Source organism: Macaca nemestrina, chromosome 1 (genome assembly GCF_043159975.1).
Source record: "Macaca nemestrina isolate mMacNem1 chromosome 1, mMacNem.hap1, whole genome shotgun sequence".
In the NCBI taxonomy this organism is placed as follows: Eukaryota; Metazoa; Chordata; class Mammalia; order Primates; family Cercopithecidae; genus Macaca; species Macaca nemestrina.
In genome coordinates, this window is record NC_092125.1 from 230719403 (window position 1) to 230733943 (window position 14541).

General features: G+C 55.1%; 1 protein-coding gene across 7 annotated transcripts in view; it reads right to left on the reverse strand.

Moving 5' to 3' along the window:
- LOC105496680 (PR/SET domain 16) overlaps positions 1-14541 on the reverse strand; it is a 364998-nt gene that overhangs the window by 32485 nt on the left and 317972 nt on the right. For all 7 annotated transcript variants that reach the window (XM_071067547.1, XM_071067538.1, XM_071067522.1 and 4 more), the window contains 3 exons: positions 8576-8678; positions 1993-2200; positions 189-336 (listed from right to left, as the gene is read on the reverse strand). In XM_071067547.1, the coding sequence (XP_070923648.1) occupies positions 189-336; positions 1993-2200; positions 8576-8678 (459 nt within the window). The remainder of the gene's footprint in view (positions 1-188; positions 337-1992; positions 2201-8575; positions 8679-14541) is intronic.

The window sequence follows — 14541 nt, forward strand, 5'->3', positions numbered from 1 at the left end:
CAGTCTTCCCTGAGACTTCCTTTCCTTCCTAGTAACACGGAAGGGCCCGAGCCACCACAGGGCCCTCCTATCCACTCTGCCGCACTCCATCTGCATTTGGACCAGGGGGTGTAAGGAGCATGGGAGCGGGCGCCCGTCTGCAGCCTCCCGCTGTGGCGGGGTTCAGATGCGGCTGCCCTGCATGTTACCTTCACGCAGTTTTCACATTCGAAGCGTTTGCCGCTGTCGTGGGACATCTGGTGGCGGATGAGGTTGGACTTCCAGTTGAAGGCCTTGGGGCACTGGTCGCATTTGTACTCACGCTCCTCCGTGTGGATGACCATGTGCTGCTCCAGGCTGTGCAGAGGATGGGGCTTACTGTGGGGCCCAACTACCTACCCTCTGCCCAGGACGGGACCCCAACCCCGCACAGCTTGTTCCCAGTGCCCCTTTGGAGCCCCCACCACACTGCCGGGGGACAGAGCACATGCTGGCGTCTCCCTGCCCACCTCCTCTCTGTGATGGCCGGGGTGTAAGGGGCCGAAGTGGCCTTCCCCTAGCAGATGAGGAAGCCGGCACCTGGACGGTTCTATCCCTCACCCAAGACCACCCCCAGGGCGGCTGGAGGCAGGGCTGGATCCTGGCCCACACTGCCTGGGTGCCTCTCAAGATGGTCCTGACCTTGAGGCTAAGCTTGGGCCTAAGAAAAAGGGGGTTCAATGTTGGCATGAACCCAGGAGTGGGGCAAGTCCCCAAAATCCAAGGATGCCCCTCTGAGTGCTGGGCACACACCAAGGAGGCAGGCCGGGAGTCACTCGGGGGTCTCCAGGTGACACGGAAGGGTGCAGAGCACAGCTGCTCGGAGGGGCCGCTGCACTTGGATGAAGGAGTTGCTCTAATTCCCTGCTCTCGGGGGACCCCCGGCTTCCCCCGTCCCAGGGATGACCGTTAATCTTCATGAGCAAAGCAGTGATATATCACGGCTCGTTAATTACGGGGCCCAGCCATCCATTCAGATCAGAAACGCCTGGTTCCCGAGCATCAGGAGACTGTATCTTTTCCCCTGTTGTTAATTGTGATTTATGTGTTTATGTAAAGAAAACACGGACCCTCTTGAGCGGCGTTTACTGGGAAGGGCCGCAGTCGGGATTTGCCCAAACGCTTATTTTCTCAGTCATCTGTTCCGGGTGGAGGGTTTGCCGTCCCCAGGGAGTGGCGCGGGGATGGGCGGTAATCCCCAGCAATCACATAGGCGGTTAGTGGCCTGATGGGCTTTGCTCTGACTTTGCGAGGCTGTCCTGGAGGAAACCCTCAAAGGCAGGAGGAGGGGCCCATGCTGGAAAAGTCTCCATAGCTCCTTGCAGCACTGGACTGAATGTCCTGGTTTTACTCCCCAGAGAGACCAGGAATCTTGTCGTTCCCAGGTGGTCACAGGTCCCTAAGGCCGCCCAGGTCCCAGATCCTGGCTCCTGCCTGGTCTTAGGGCAGGGGAGGGCCAGTGTGGGCCCGCTCACGTCTCTGAAGCCCCTCCTGGGACAGGCCGCTGCCATCCGGTGGGGGAGCAGGGCTGGTGTCTTGGGGATAGGGGTGACCCCTTCCCGCTCTTGCCTACCATCTGAGAGGGAGTCGTTCCTGTGTCCAGAGGGTGGGGCCGCCATGAATCCCTCAGTGGTGGGTGCTGCCACCCCCATCCCGGCCTAGGACCTTATTACAGAAGTAGCCTTGGGCTGAGCGGCTGCAGGTCTCGGCTCTGGCCTGAGTTTTCTCCTTTCTAGTTTCTCCCCCTAGCGGGCTGGTAGGCAGGGCCACGAGCCTAGGAGGTGGCTTTCTGGGGCCAGGACATTTGCGGTCAGAGCCAGGGGACACCTGCGGCTCTGGCCACGGGACCCTGCACCTGCTCTGCAGTGTCCCCCCAGGGGTGCATATCCCCCAGGGTGTGTCCCACTAGGGGGACCTGTTGGGGGGCGAGGCAGGGGAAGGGAGGTGGGGAAGACTCAGAGGAGGGCGCAGCACCTGTACTTGTTGGGGAACATCCGCTCACAGTCCTTGCACTCGTGGGCTTGGCTGCTGCCACCTCCAAGGCCCTCGGGCTTGAGCTCCTCAGCCAGGCCCTCGTAGAGCGCAGCCCCCACCGAGCCGCACGTGTACTTCTTGTGGCGCCGCAGGTCCAGCTTGGACTGAAAGAGTTCGTCACACTCGTCACAGCGGAACGTGGGCTCCTCTGCAAGAGACAGAACGAGGCGGTGGTGAGAGAGCCAGAGACCCAGCCCAGGGCTCCTAGGGGACTCTGGAGACCTGGCCCCTTCACCACGGTGCCCCAGGACCTGTACCCAGGCTGGCCAGCCCTGCTCTGCCTCCTGCCAAGGTTCATCCTGGGGCCCACCAGCCTGCCATGGAAACAGGCATGTGGAGTCCCCAGGGCCCAGCCCTGGGCAGCACCAAAGGACCCCCGAATCTGTGCCTCAGCGGGAGCCCCGAGTGACACCCGGCCCTGCCTGTGCCTCAGGCAGCCACCGTGGGCTGGAGAAGGCCCCGAGCTTGGGAGTGGAGGAGGAAGCCGGGCCAAGTGCTTTGTTTATGAATCAGGAGAAAAACGATGACAGAGCTCCAGTGCATATAATAAATTATTGTCGTCAAGGTCAAACAAATTAAAAGGGGGGCAGCTATTATTAAGTTTACGAGGCAGCATCCTGACCGCCTTGCCAAGCCAAACAACCGGCCTGGAGCTGTCATCCTGGTGGGGGGCTCTGGGCCCGTCCCCGCCTCCCCTGCCTGCAGCAGCTGGGCCGCAGCCTTCCGTCTAAGACAGGAGGCCCCTCCCCGCAAGACGCCTCAGCCCCCAGCTTGGAAAGAACGCTGGCACTGAGCTCTTTCCCAAACGAACTGAACAATGGTGTGTGCACCAGTGTGTGGGTGCACGGGGGCGTCTTGGGTGTGAGCATGCAGCTGTGTGTACACATGTAAGTGTGAATATCAGCATATCTGCATCCACATTTGTGCACCTTTGTGTGACTGTGTGTGCGTGTCTATGCACTTACACCCATGTTTGTGTGGGGCTGCATGGGTACACATGTGCACGTGTGTGAGGGTGTGTGTTCCTGCATGCACCTACATGTGTGAATATTTGTGTTTACTGGCATGTTTCCATACCTGCACATGTGTGGTTTGTGTATGCCTTTGTGTTTAGGTATGTGAGCACCCGTGTGTTCATGTGGGTGCATAGTGTGAATGCATGTGTTTCTGTCTGCATGTGTGTGCATTTGTGTTATGTATGCATAAGTGCATATTATACATATATGTTTGTGTGCATGGGTGACCGTGTATTATGTGTGCATGTGTGTTTGATGTGCACACATGTGCGTGTGAACGTGTGTGAACATGCACATTGTGTGTTGACCTGTCTGTGTGTGTGTGTGCGCCAATGGGTGTGCAGTTGTGCACATGTGAATATGTGTACACATGCTTGTATATGAATGTGCATATGCTAACGTGCATGTTTGTGTTTGTGTGCATGTGATGTGTGTGTGCATGTGATGTGTGTGTGTGCATTTGTGTGCTTGTGGGAATGTGTGTTTGGGTGTGTATGCATGTGCACAAGGACTGACCCAGTGCCCAGCGCTGAGCAGAGTCTTAATGAACTTGGTCTGAACGTTGGCTCAAAGGCCTGAACCTAAGGATTGCTGAGGAGAGGAGGGGATGGGGGCAGATGGAAGAGGGCCGTCACTTCCTGTCCCCTCCCTGTGTCAGAGAGACCATCATGGTCATAGGCCTTTAGAGTCCTAAGGAAAGGGTGGGCTGCTTTGCAGTCTGGGCAGTGCGGGGGTTGCCAGAAGTGGCACCTCCTTGCTGACTGGAAGCTTCCCTGAGCCTAAGGGTGTAGATGCTGCTATTTGGCCTGGGCCACCCCAGCACCCCTGGCGAGTCCTCAGAGCCTGGCTCCTTGAGCCTCAGGTGCCCAGGTGGGGATTCCATCAGGGTGCTGGCCCTGAGAGACCACAGCAGGCATACTGGATGGCACCTCCCCCCCCACCCTTGCCAACCAAGGCACAGACACCAGCTCTCCAGATGTGATTTTCACTGCTGTCTTTGGACAGAGGTGAGTATCTGGCTGACAGGGAAGGGGTGCCTGGCCGAGAGGAGCCCCGGGGGTGTGTGCGCTGGGGGTGAGTGGGCGGGCACCACTGCCGGTCAAGATGCGTGAAACACTGAGATTTCGTTCTCAGCCGGTGTCCAGGTATCCTGGTCCTGCTCGCTAACCTGAACCTCAGGAAAGCACTGGTCTGGGGGAAAACAAGATCATGAAGGGAAAAAAGCCAGAGGATTCCCAGAGCCTGCGTAGTCCACTTCCCACAGGACTGCCGTCCACACCTCAGCTCTGTTCTCTGGGGCTTGGAAGCCTCCGTCCCAAACCTCTCCGGGGAAGGCTGCCACTCAGAGCTTCCCAGACGCTCGCTGAACAAACCAAACCCACCTAGGAGCTGCCAGGAGGGATCCTCAGATGGAGGGATCCTCAAACAGGGAGCATGGACTGGGGGGATCCTCAGACAGAAGGGATCCTCGGACAGGAGAGATCCTCAGACAGAAGGGATCCTTGGACGGTGCACAGACTGGGGGGATCCTTGGACAGGGTGCACAGACTGGGAGGAGGTGGGTGAGAAATACTCACCCCAGAAGTCTACAAAATGCCACCTTGAAATGTGATTCAGGCCTGCAGATTGTTCAGAAAGTGCTCAATGTGCAAGTGATGTGGGCGGCAAGGCTGACCCCTGGGGTCTGGTGGGAGCCCCACGTGGCAGGTCCTGTCCTCAGAGCTTAAGAGAATCCGGGCACTGAAGCCTTGCACGGACCTGCGAGCACCCAGGGAAGGGCGATGGTATTCGCATGCCCGCTTCAGAACTGGCAAACTGAGGCTGGGTGAGACTGAGTTGCTTTTTCAAGGAAGAGGTGGGCCTGAAGCCTGCCCATGGTTTTGGGGCCCAGGAAGCAGGGCTGGCAGGGCCCCAGTTTCCCACTGAGGGTTTTGGGGAAAGCGAGGTGAGCCTGTGACAGAGGGATGCTCACCGTCACGCCCTCTCAGGCCTTCCCTTGTCTTCAGAAATTGGGATTTTCACTGGGGAACAAGCCCTGCAGATCTTGGTGCCAAGACCACTGCGGAGCACAGCCAACCCGCAGACCCGGGGAGCTGCCTGTGGGTGGATTCCAACGCCCCCGGCTGGAAGGAGGCTGAGATGGGGGCCTCCAGCCAGCATCGTGATTCAGTTAGAAATGCCAGCTTTTATTTTACTCTTTCTGGACCCAGTGAAGAACAATCACAGAAGTTGAAATTTGAAAACAAAGACAAGAAGAAATGCCAGCCCCACCTACTCATATTACTGACCAACTTATTTTTTCCAGTTCTCATTTAGAATTTGGGATGAAAATAAAAATTTAGATTGCAAGTGAGAATCCAGTCTGATTCTCACTCCAATGGCTTTGGAGGGTGCCCTGGACGTGATGGAGCGGACTTCAGTGACCATCCCTGCCCTGCTGCTCCCTGCCCCCAGCCCTCCACGGACGGAGCTGGGCCCCCATCAGAGGACAGGGCCGGGGACAGGACACACCTGAGCCTGGCCTGCCCTTACTGAGTGGTGTGGATGGGTCTCCCGGCTGTCTTCCAGGCAGGTAAGGCTGGCCCCGAATACACCCCTGGGGCTCGTGGAGGGGCCGGAAGCGGGGGTAGTTTATGGCATTTTCACTTTCTCGGCACAAGAAACTTCTGCCTTAAAGAAATGCTGAAAGAACACGACCTATTCTGATAATGTTTCCCATCTTCTTATCTCTGATCTCACGATCTGGCTGGCTCTGAGCTCATTCGCTCTGTGCCCCGTGCATTGCCTCCTCTTGGCCTCTTCTGGAGCGAGGAGAAGCAAATTATCAGGAGGCTCTCTCAAAAGAAAAGCGTATTGGAATGGAAGTAACTTTCTTTATTTTCTCCCAAGAGCAAAAAGTTCTCACGAAAGAGAATTCTTTCGTCTCCATTGTAAGTGTAAAAACAAAACACAAAGTCAAATGCATCTGAAAGTGGCTTCCCCATGGTCTGAGTCACTTGTGTGAAAATGGGCCTTGCATTCCTGACAGAGCCGCAGCTCTGCAGAGGGAATGTGTCCAGCCCCGGGACTGCGGGGCAGAGGCTCGGTTCTCCCGAAGCAGGCTGGCCCCCAAGGGTCTCCTGTGTCTTCTTCGCTACCTGAACGTGGTCTCCAGCCAAGCCCTCTTCTCCCAACAAAAGCGCAAAAAACAGTGATCGGAAATGAAACTCTCTTCATCTGGCGGGGGTGTGTGAGCTGCTGTACAGCATCCACCTGTCACCTACGCCAGCTGAGCCAACGCCGTGGTGAACTCACATTTTGTTTGTCATATCTGCGCCTCGCTTGCCTATCTGAAGTTCCATCAGCAACTTTCATGGCAGAGCAGGAATGTAACAGAAAAATAAATCAGTGCCTAATGGCCCCGGAGAGCCGAGGGGTTCACAATTATGTGGCGTCTATGTACTAATCTACCAGACTCGAGGCTCAAAGGAGCTCAAGAGCCTCCTCCAAGTTCCTGCAGTGATAAGGGGCTGGCTGCATTGAGCTGGGGTTGGGATAAAAGATTTTTTATGATAATTATCTTAGTGAGGAACATTTTTGCATTTTCTTTCTGTGCGATTCAGAGTTTAACTGGTGGGGGAGGCGGTTACTGGGGAAGCATGATCTTGACAGGAAAGAGGAGGGAAAGTCAAATATTTGATGTTGGGCTATTATGTGTGGCAAGCAATTAGCCCACAGATGTTTGATAAATTATTAGGAAAATGTAGACCCAGGTTATTTAATATCGGGGCTGGAGGGGGGTGGGGAGCAGAAATCAAGGTTTTTAAAAAACCTTTTGGAAGAAAGAAATTTCATTGTACAAATGAAATTCCATAGTCAAGCACTCTCCTTAAGTCAAGTAGATTTGTCTCTTGGAGCTCTTGTGTGCTATCTGAGATTCATAGATCTTTTCAATAATTATTTTAAGGAAAATGAGGCCTTCCTCCCTGCTACCCAGATCTCAGCAATTTATTTTTCTTTTCTCGACGGCCTAAATAAAACCATACTTTAGAGGACAGTGCAGATAGGCTTCCGCTTGTTAAACTGTCATTCTGTAGTCATTTCCTTTCGGACACTCAGGGACATGAACGGATACTGCACCAAGGAAGGACCCCGCTAGCTGGGCCACGCTCGGTGATGGAAAGGGTAAATGAAGGCAGAGTTCTCCATGTCTGGTCTCAAAGCCTTCCTGCTAATTCCAGCACCATTCCGTCACCGTGAAATCAGAGTGGTTCCTTGGAGAAACTTGCAGTGAACCGCATTAATCATTAAGCCTTGGTGTGTTTGGAGGGGAGGTCCAAGAAGCAAGCAGGAAAACTCAGCCTCCCTTCAGGCTGCAGCACCAGCAGGAATCACCAGCTCTGGAAATGGCCAGGAGGGAGCTTGCGTTCCTATTCACTTGTGGGGTCTCACCCAAAGAAAAGCAGTTAGGCTCGAACTCTGGAGCCGTCTGCTCAGAGGGACCGGCATGGAGCCGATGGGCCAGGGCCCCGCTGCCCACAGAGCCTTTCCTGGCCAGCTGTTCCAGGACCCCGTAGGGGAATGGACACATGGCTTCATGATGTGACCATCCCTGCCCTGCTGCTCCCTGCCCCCAGCCCTCCATGGACGGAGTTGTGCCCCCATCAGAGGACAGAGCCGGGGACAGAGGAATGAGCCTTCATCTGAGAAGAGCTCATCTGTGTCGGGCTGGAATTTTCTCAGGCATCCTCTCAGCTGTACTTGGGTGCAGAGGAAGGTGAAAGGGAAACTCACTTGTCCCGCCTCTACTCGACAGAGAGGGGCTGGCCGATCTAGGGAAAAGGAAATTCGGAAGGCTTCCCACAGCCCAGTCCGGAAGAGCAGGGCAACTCCGCATCACTGTGAGACCCACCTCAGACCCTGCATTTTCCCTCTGCCGAATGAAACTTCCCCTCACACTTCTCTTGGACTTTTAGCTACAGATGCATATTTTGCTTTGAAAGACACACATGCCATCATCTACTCTCTTCAATGAAACAAAATCTTTCCACAGCACAGAGAGCTCTGGGGCAGCCAGAAATGCTTCGAAGCTACAGAACTGGCTTGGTGTTTGTTCGTTTAAGTACCGGGGAAAGCAAAGGCTGCTGTTGCTGCTGCTAATAAGAACAATAGCAATAATAAAACATAGTTTAAAAAAATCACCTGGGACCCTAACACTGCAAAGCTGTCATCCACTGGGTATCAGTTCGCCCACTGCCCGAAGCCCTTCTTAAATTCTGGGTGCACCTCCTGGGTGCCCCAGGGAAGAGGAACAAGAAAGCCATTAGGTTGAGCCTTTGTGGGGGCAGGCAATTTCTGCCGGCCTGGGGTCTGCAAAAATGGAGGCACCCGGCAGTTGGGGGCCGCTTGGCCCTCATTAGGTGGCTTGAGGTGATGAGAGGCCCTGGGTCCTCCCAGGCGTCTGCTCCTCTTCCAGGTGGGCTGGGGTCTCCCAGGGGCCGTGGCCCAGTTCGGGGGAGGGGTCTTACCGTCCAGGCAGGGCGGCACTGTGCCCAGCGGGTAGATGCCTTCCTTCACGTGCACCAGCAGCTCCTCACCTGGCTCAATGTCCTTAATGACTTTATAGTAAATCTAGGATGGAGAGACCAGAGAGAAAGGGTGAGTGTGGTTTGCTGGTGTCTAGAGAGCCTCTCAGTGCACACTCAGCCCTCACACTGTGGACGCAGCTCAGCCTGCACTTGATTTTCCTCTAATTGCCACCAAGAGGGTCTCCTCTAGAACTTTTGCGGAGTATGCACAGAAGGAATTGCGTCCCCTTTTAATTTGCTTTATTGGGTTTTAGGATATTCATAAAGGGGGTGGCTGACTAAATAGGTAGGATCCGCATCAAAGTTCCCAGCTGGGGGTGTCCTGGGGGCACAGCAGAGCCCTGCTTCCACCAAGAGCCCACCTGGGTGGGTTCTCAAGTTTCTTTTGTTCAATTTCGTGTATGTAAGTGAGACACCCTTTGCCAGTGGTGGTGGGGGACGGGGAGCTCAGGGTGTGGAGTGAATCTGGTTGTTTCTGAAAGTGGCCATGAGCTGAGCCTGGCCAGTGGGTCAGGACACAGGGCTGTGGTTCTTCCATGAGCGGGGATGCCATCAGCCAGGATGGCTGGGGTGGGCAGGACTGTGTGCCCACTGTCAACTTGGCGCCTTGAGGCTGACCCCACAGGCGAGAGTCTGGGATGGAGGACACCCTTGAGAACTGGTGGGCTCAGGTAGATTCTGCAGCCTGGTCAAGCCCTGGGGGCGAGGGGACCTCCATTTGGAACTCCACTCACTGAGCAGTGCTGTTGGGGGCTGTGTCACCGTGGCTTGCCAGGGGCCTCCTGAAAAGAGGAGGTTGTCTTGGGGTGTGGACGTGGTGGTCGAGATGAAGAAAATTAGAAGCTCAGAAAGGGGAGGCTGGGCCATCTGAGGCCTGGGTCAGGGCGTGGGCTGTGCCGCCAACACCAGAAACCCTGCGTCTTTGGTCTGGGAGTGTCTGGTGGTAGGTGTGTTTCTCTTGGGAGAATCATTGCCCACCCCGCACATGTGGGTGTTTGAGACTCTCTTCTGATCACAGTAACTGAGGAGCTTCCAGGGACCTGCAGGCCTGGCCGGAGGACTGGCTGCGAGGCTGGGGAGAAGCCCAAGGGAAATCCACCTGCCCCTGCGGGATCTGGGGCTGAGGCTCCTCCAAGAAAACAGAGTGGTTCTAGACTCAGAAAGGGAAGAGCTCCCAGGGATGGAGGGGACACGGCCCTCCTTGTGGGTGACACTCCCATCCCCACTGACCATCCTGTGTCAGGCCAGGCTCTCCAGCAGCTGGACCTGGCTGGGGTCTGTGGCTGGACACAGCTGGGCACCCCCAAGACAGGGCTGGGCATGGCCCCTGCATGTTCCTTCCCATGACCCCCACATTGTGGATTTCACTACAGTCTGCCAGTCCCAACTGACTCCAGAATGACACCAAGGAACTCTCAAAGGACACACAGACGCCACAGCATGACTGTAACGCCCAGTGTCTGTTACTCCCAAGACACCCAGACAGGAACTGCACGCAGGAGGATAGCAGGCGCACAGCCTCCCTCAGCAGTGTGTGAAGTTCCCTTAGGGTGCGTCACGTCACAAGTTGCTAAAACTATGAGGAGATGTAAAAGTGGAGAGGAGAAATTGGCCCACGGTAACTTCTTCAATTAAACCCATTGTTATTAGGACCCCAGTTTTGTATCATCTTATCAAAAAATAAAATCACACAGTGGCTGAATAATTGTCTCTTTTTCGAAAAAGAAACTTGAGCCACTGTATTAGAAAATTGGACCCAAAGTGCAGGATGAGAAGCGGCAGCTGGGACAAAGCCCGGGTGACCCTGTGAGCCGTGCTGCGGGTGGCATTGTAGCAGACGCAGGTGGAAGGGGCTGCTGAGTGTCCGGCCTGGCTGACGCCCCTGGGGCAGGTGGCCTGGCCCGGGCACTGGGCAGGAGAGAGGAGGGTCAGCGGGCGCATCGGAGGCTTCTCAAGGGTCCCTGTTAGAGGGTGATGTGGACCCTGGCCTCCGGCCCCTTGGCTCCAGGCCGCACCCCCCCCAACATGGAGGGTCCTGATGTGAGACCTCTGGCATCCTCCGGCCCACCCCGCTGCTCAGCCCCGCTCCAGTGGCGGGCAGAGGGCTGGTGGGCAGACCGGGGGTGGGCGCGGCCCTCCTGGATCCTCCGCCTGGCCCCCTCCGAGAGCCTGCGAGACTCCCCTGACCCCCGCCCCCAACCCATCCCCTCTCTGAAGCCCACAGACACTCCCAGGACACCGCCCAGACTCCCTTCTCTACACCCTACCCTCCCAGGGCAGCCAGATCTCCTGGGATGCCCCCCACCCAAGGGTGCTGGTCCTCCAGGGATCCCCCACCCCAGCTCCGAGGGCGCCAAGCCTCCCTCCTCTGATCCACGGGGCTGCGGAAGGAAACCCCTTCCCCCCTCTTCCCCCAATCCGAGGGCCCCCGTGTCTCCTGGGACCCCACTCCGGCTCCGAGGGCACCAGATGTGCCGGGAGACCCTGCCCTCCGGCGCAGACACTGCCCTGGAGCCGCCGCGGCTGGAGGGCGGCTGGGCCGCGGGCGCCCCCTCCCTGGCCCGGGACCTGCAGGAGGAGGGCGCCTTGGCCACGGAACTTGGAGCCGCAGTCGGAATTAATCGCTATTATTGCTGATCGCAGGGCCCGAGGCGGGGCGGGGCGGGGTGGGGCGGGGGTCCCCGACCTGCCTCCAACTGCTTTGGGGGTCAGAGGTGAACGGGAATCCGCGCAAACTTTTCCGAAGTCGCAGGCCCCGCCCTTGCCAGCGGCGCTGAGGTGCAGACAAAAGCCGGCTGCGTTTTTACAGCCTGTCCCCGGTGTCACAAAGGCCTTATCAGCCAGACGCGCCGAGAACGCCACTGTTCCTGGCCGGCGGGGTCAGGCGACTTCCCGGGACAAAGGCCGGCTGCGGTGGGAACCGGGCGTCTGCGGACCCAGCCTGGGCCGGCTCCTGGCTCGAGGGCGTCACAAATTGCGCATTTACTGTACTGCAGGCCCCTTCCTGCAGGGCCTGTCATAAATTATGACTGCAGCTCCCTACACATTCCTGCCGTCTGCTTATAATCCTCCTTCCTTGTGCGACCCGCGGTGGGTCCTGCTCAGACCGCACTAAGGCAGCATGGTGGGAGAAGTTTGTTCAAGCAAAAATAAAGTCTGGAGTTTCTGATAGCCTTTAGCCCCCAGCAGCGGCCTCAGGGAGGGGGACTGGCCCCCAGAAAGGAAGAAGAACAGTATATTTTCTTAAGCGACAGCATCTAAGCATCTATGCCTTTTTATAAACACTTGCGTCCGCTAGGCTGTTGAAGTCGTGCCTGAGTCCCCGGGTTGTGTTGCACCGGCAAGGCTGGAATTTTCTCTTTGGTTTAAGGATCTGAGAGGGTGGGGAACCCTCTTAACAACAGCTGAGTTTACTAGCGCCAATAAATGTCTGCTCTAAATGGCTTTAAAAAATAATGACGCCAAACAGACTGGATTTGAAGTTAAGTCCTTGTTCCAACACTTCAGGTTCTCTTTGTAACAACAATGACTTGACTGAACACGGGTGAACCACACGAAACACGGGTCCTCGGAATTCAAACTGTATTTAGCATGACCCTGCCTATTTTCTCCCCCTTTTATCACTTTCCAGACACAAAGAGGCGGCTTCTTGTAGGTAAGCGGAGTTCTGGGACAAATAAATGGCCACGTTCTCAACAGAAGGCAGAGAAATTGCCTGCGAAAAAGCCTAGAGTCAGGCTGGGGTTTCGGGGTGTGTCAGCGTTCATTCAGGCGGAGCCTTTTATGAAAATTCATATCATTGCTCCCCCGCAATATTCTTTAAGACACAGAAATCATTTAAATTTACAATGGCTGCCAGCTTTGGGATACCTTCTCCTTACAGGTCTTTAAAGAAAGCTTTTTAAAATATCAAATCAATTCACAAGAAAAGAGACGACTTTCGAATATGAAGCTCTAAGTGGTACGGTTTTCATTCCCGCTTAATCATAGAATTTAACAATATACATAGACGAAAAACTCCACGTAAATGCCACCAGGAGGGAATCACCCGACTGCAGACTAAAAGGCGCTGGGGTGAATCTGAGCAGCGGCTCTTCCTGTTTTCTCTTTCCTGGAGTAAATGAATTTTTTCCATCAAGCGAACTTTTGGGCTTTCTTGTCTCTTTTGGACCAGTATAAGAAACTTTAAAGGCAGGCTTGAATCAAATAGGTGAACCCTCCTTCCATGTGCTTACTGGAAAAAAACTCAATCGCTCACCATTCTGGATTTCAGAATTCAACTGTGCTTGAGTTTGCTGTGCGAGACGCTTTTCTCACAAAACATGTGAAAGCAGCCAGTGGAATCGAAATTCTTCCAAAACCGTCTCCCAAAAGCAAATTCCCCTGGTGACCCAGTCTGCCTCTCACCTGGCCTTGGGAGAGAGAGAGGAGTTGGTCTGAGGATTGTCCCCTGCATTTTGGTTTTAGCTCTCGGGACCTCCCCGGAGGCGAGGCGGCTGGGTCTCCGCGCTGCTCCCGGCTTCATTTTAACTCCTTGCTGTCTCCACGCGCTGTGAGTGTGGGAAAGCGCTGTGATCCCCCCAGCCCCGAGGCTGGCCCAGAAGCTGAGCATGTAGTGGTGATGGTGCTCTAAATGCCAGCAGGGCCAGCACCCTGACTTGCAGTGCTGGGGTATGGACAGAGGTCTGTTTTCTCCCTCCCCTGTGCACGCCTGTGCTCACGAGCCTGCCTCTGGCCGGCCTGGCTTCCCGGCTTCCCGGCTTCCTCTGTGCTAAGCGGCTGGAGGAGACCACAGTCAGGCTCCCAGACTGCAGACAGTCCTGTCCTCTGGCAGAGCGAGGAAAAGCCCGCTGGAGTCCCGGGCTTTGCCACATTCTTCTCCTCCCGCACACGGCTGAAGCATTTTTATTAAGCCTAAGTTTTATGATTGTGTTGTGTGCGATATGCCGTCACCTTCCCAGTGATCAGACACGAAATAAAACTCTGTGTACACTTATCTGTTTCTAGTTGTGTGGTTTGGATCTGGATTATAAAAATGTAAAGGACGGGTCCACAGTTAAATTACCTTGATCATTCTTAAATAGCTTCTTCTAGTAAAGTGAGCCTGTGATGAGCAGGAAAGGAATACACACATCCCGACAGGTGGTTTGCGAAGGGGTTCAGACGGCACAGTTGAATTTAAACCTTTTTTTTCACCAAGAAGAGGATCAGTTTGTTCCAAAGGGGGCCCCGTAAAATGGGAATCAAAGCAACTTGAATATGCTTTGGGAGTCTTTTGTAAGCTGGTTATGAAATGCTGAAAGGAGCGCCCTGCCTTCCTCCTTCCCATTTCAAGGGGGTAAACTGTATCTCATGGTTGGAGGCTCCTGCGTGCCCTGACCAAATTACCAATCTATGATTTTTAATTTAAAAAAATTATGAGGATGGCCGGGGGTGATGGCTCCCGCCTGTAATCCCAGCACTTCTGAAGGCCGAGGCTGGTGGATCACTCGAGGTCAGGAGCTCAAAACCAGCCTGACCAACATGGTAAAACCCTGTCTCTACTAAAAAATACAAATTAGCCAGGCATGGAGGCAGGCCCCTGTAACCCCAGCTACTTGAGAGGCTGAGACAGGAGAATCGCTTGAACCCAGGAGGTGGAGGTTGCAATGAGCCGAGATCGTGCCACTGCACTCCAGCCTGGGCAACAAGAGTGAGACTCTGTCTTAAAAAAAAAAAAAAAAAATTGTGAGAGATAAAAGCAAAGGGAATGTGGACATGTCTGGGGTCAGGGCAGAACAAGATGATGGGTGTTGGATGCCGTCCGTTTAAAATCCCAACCCTGACAGGGCATACGCCCAGACAGAAACGCAGGACACAGGTCAGAGCCCAGGACGACAAAGCAAAAGAGAAAGGCCCTCTGCCGA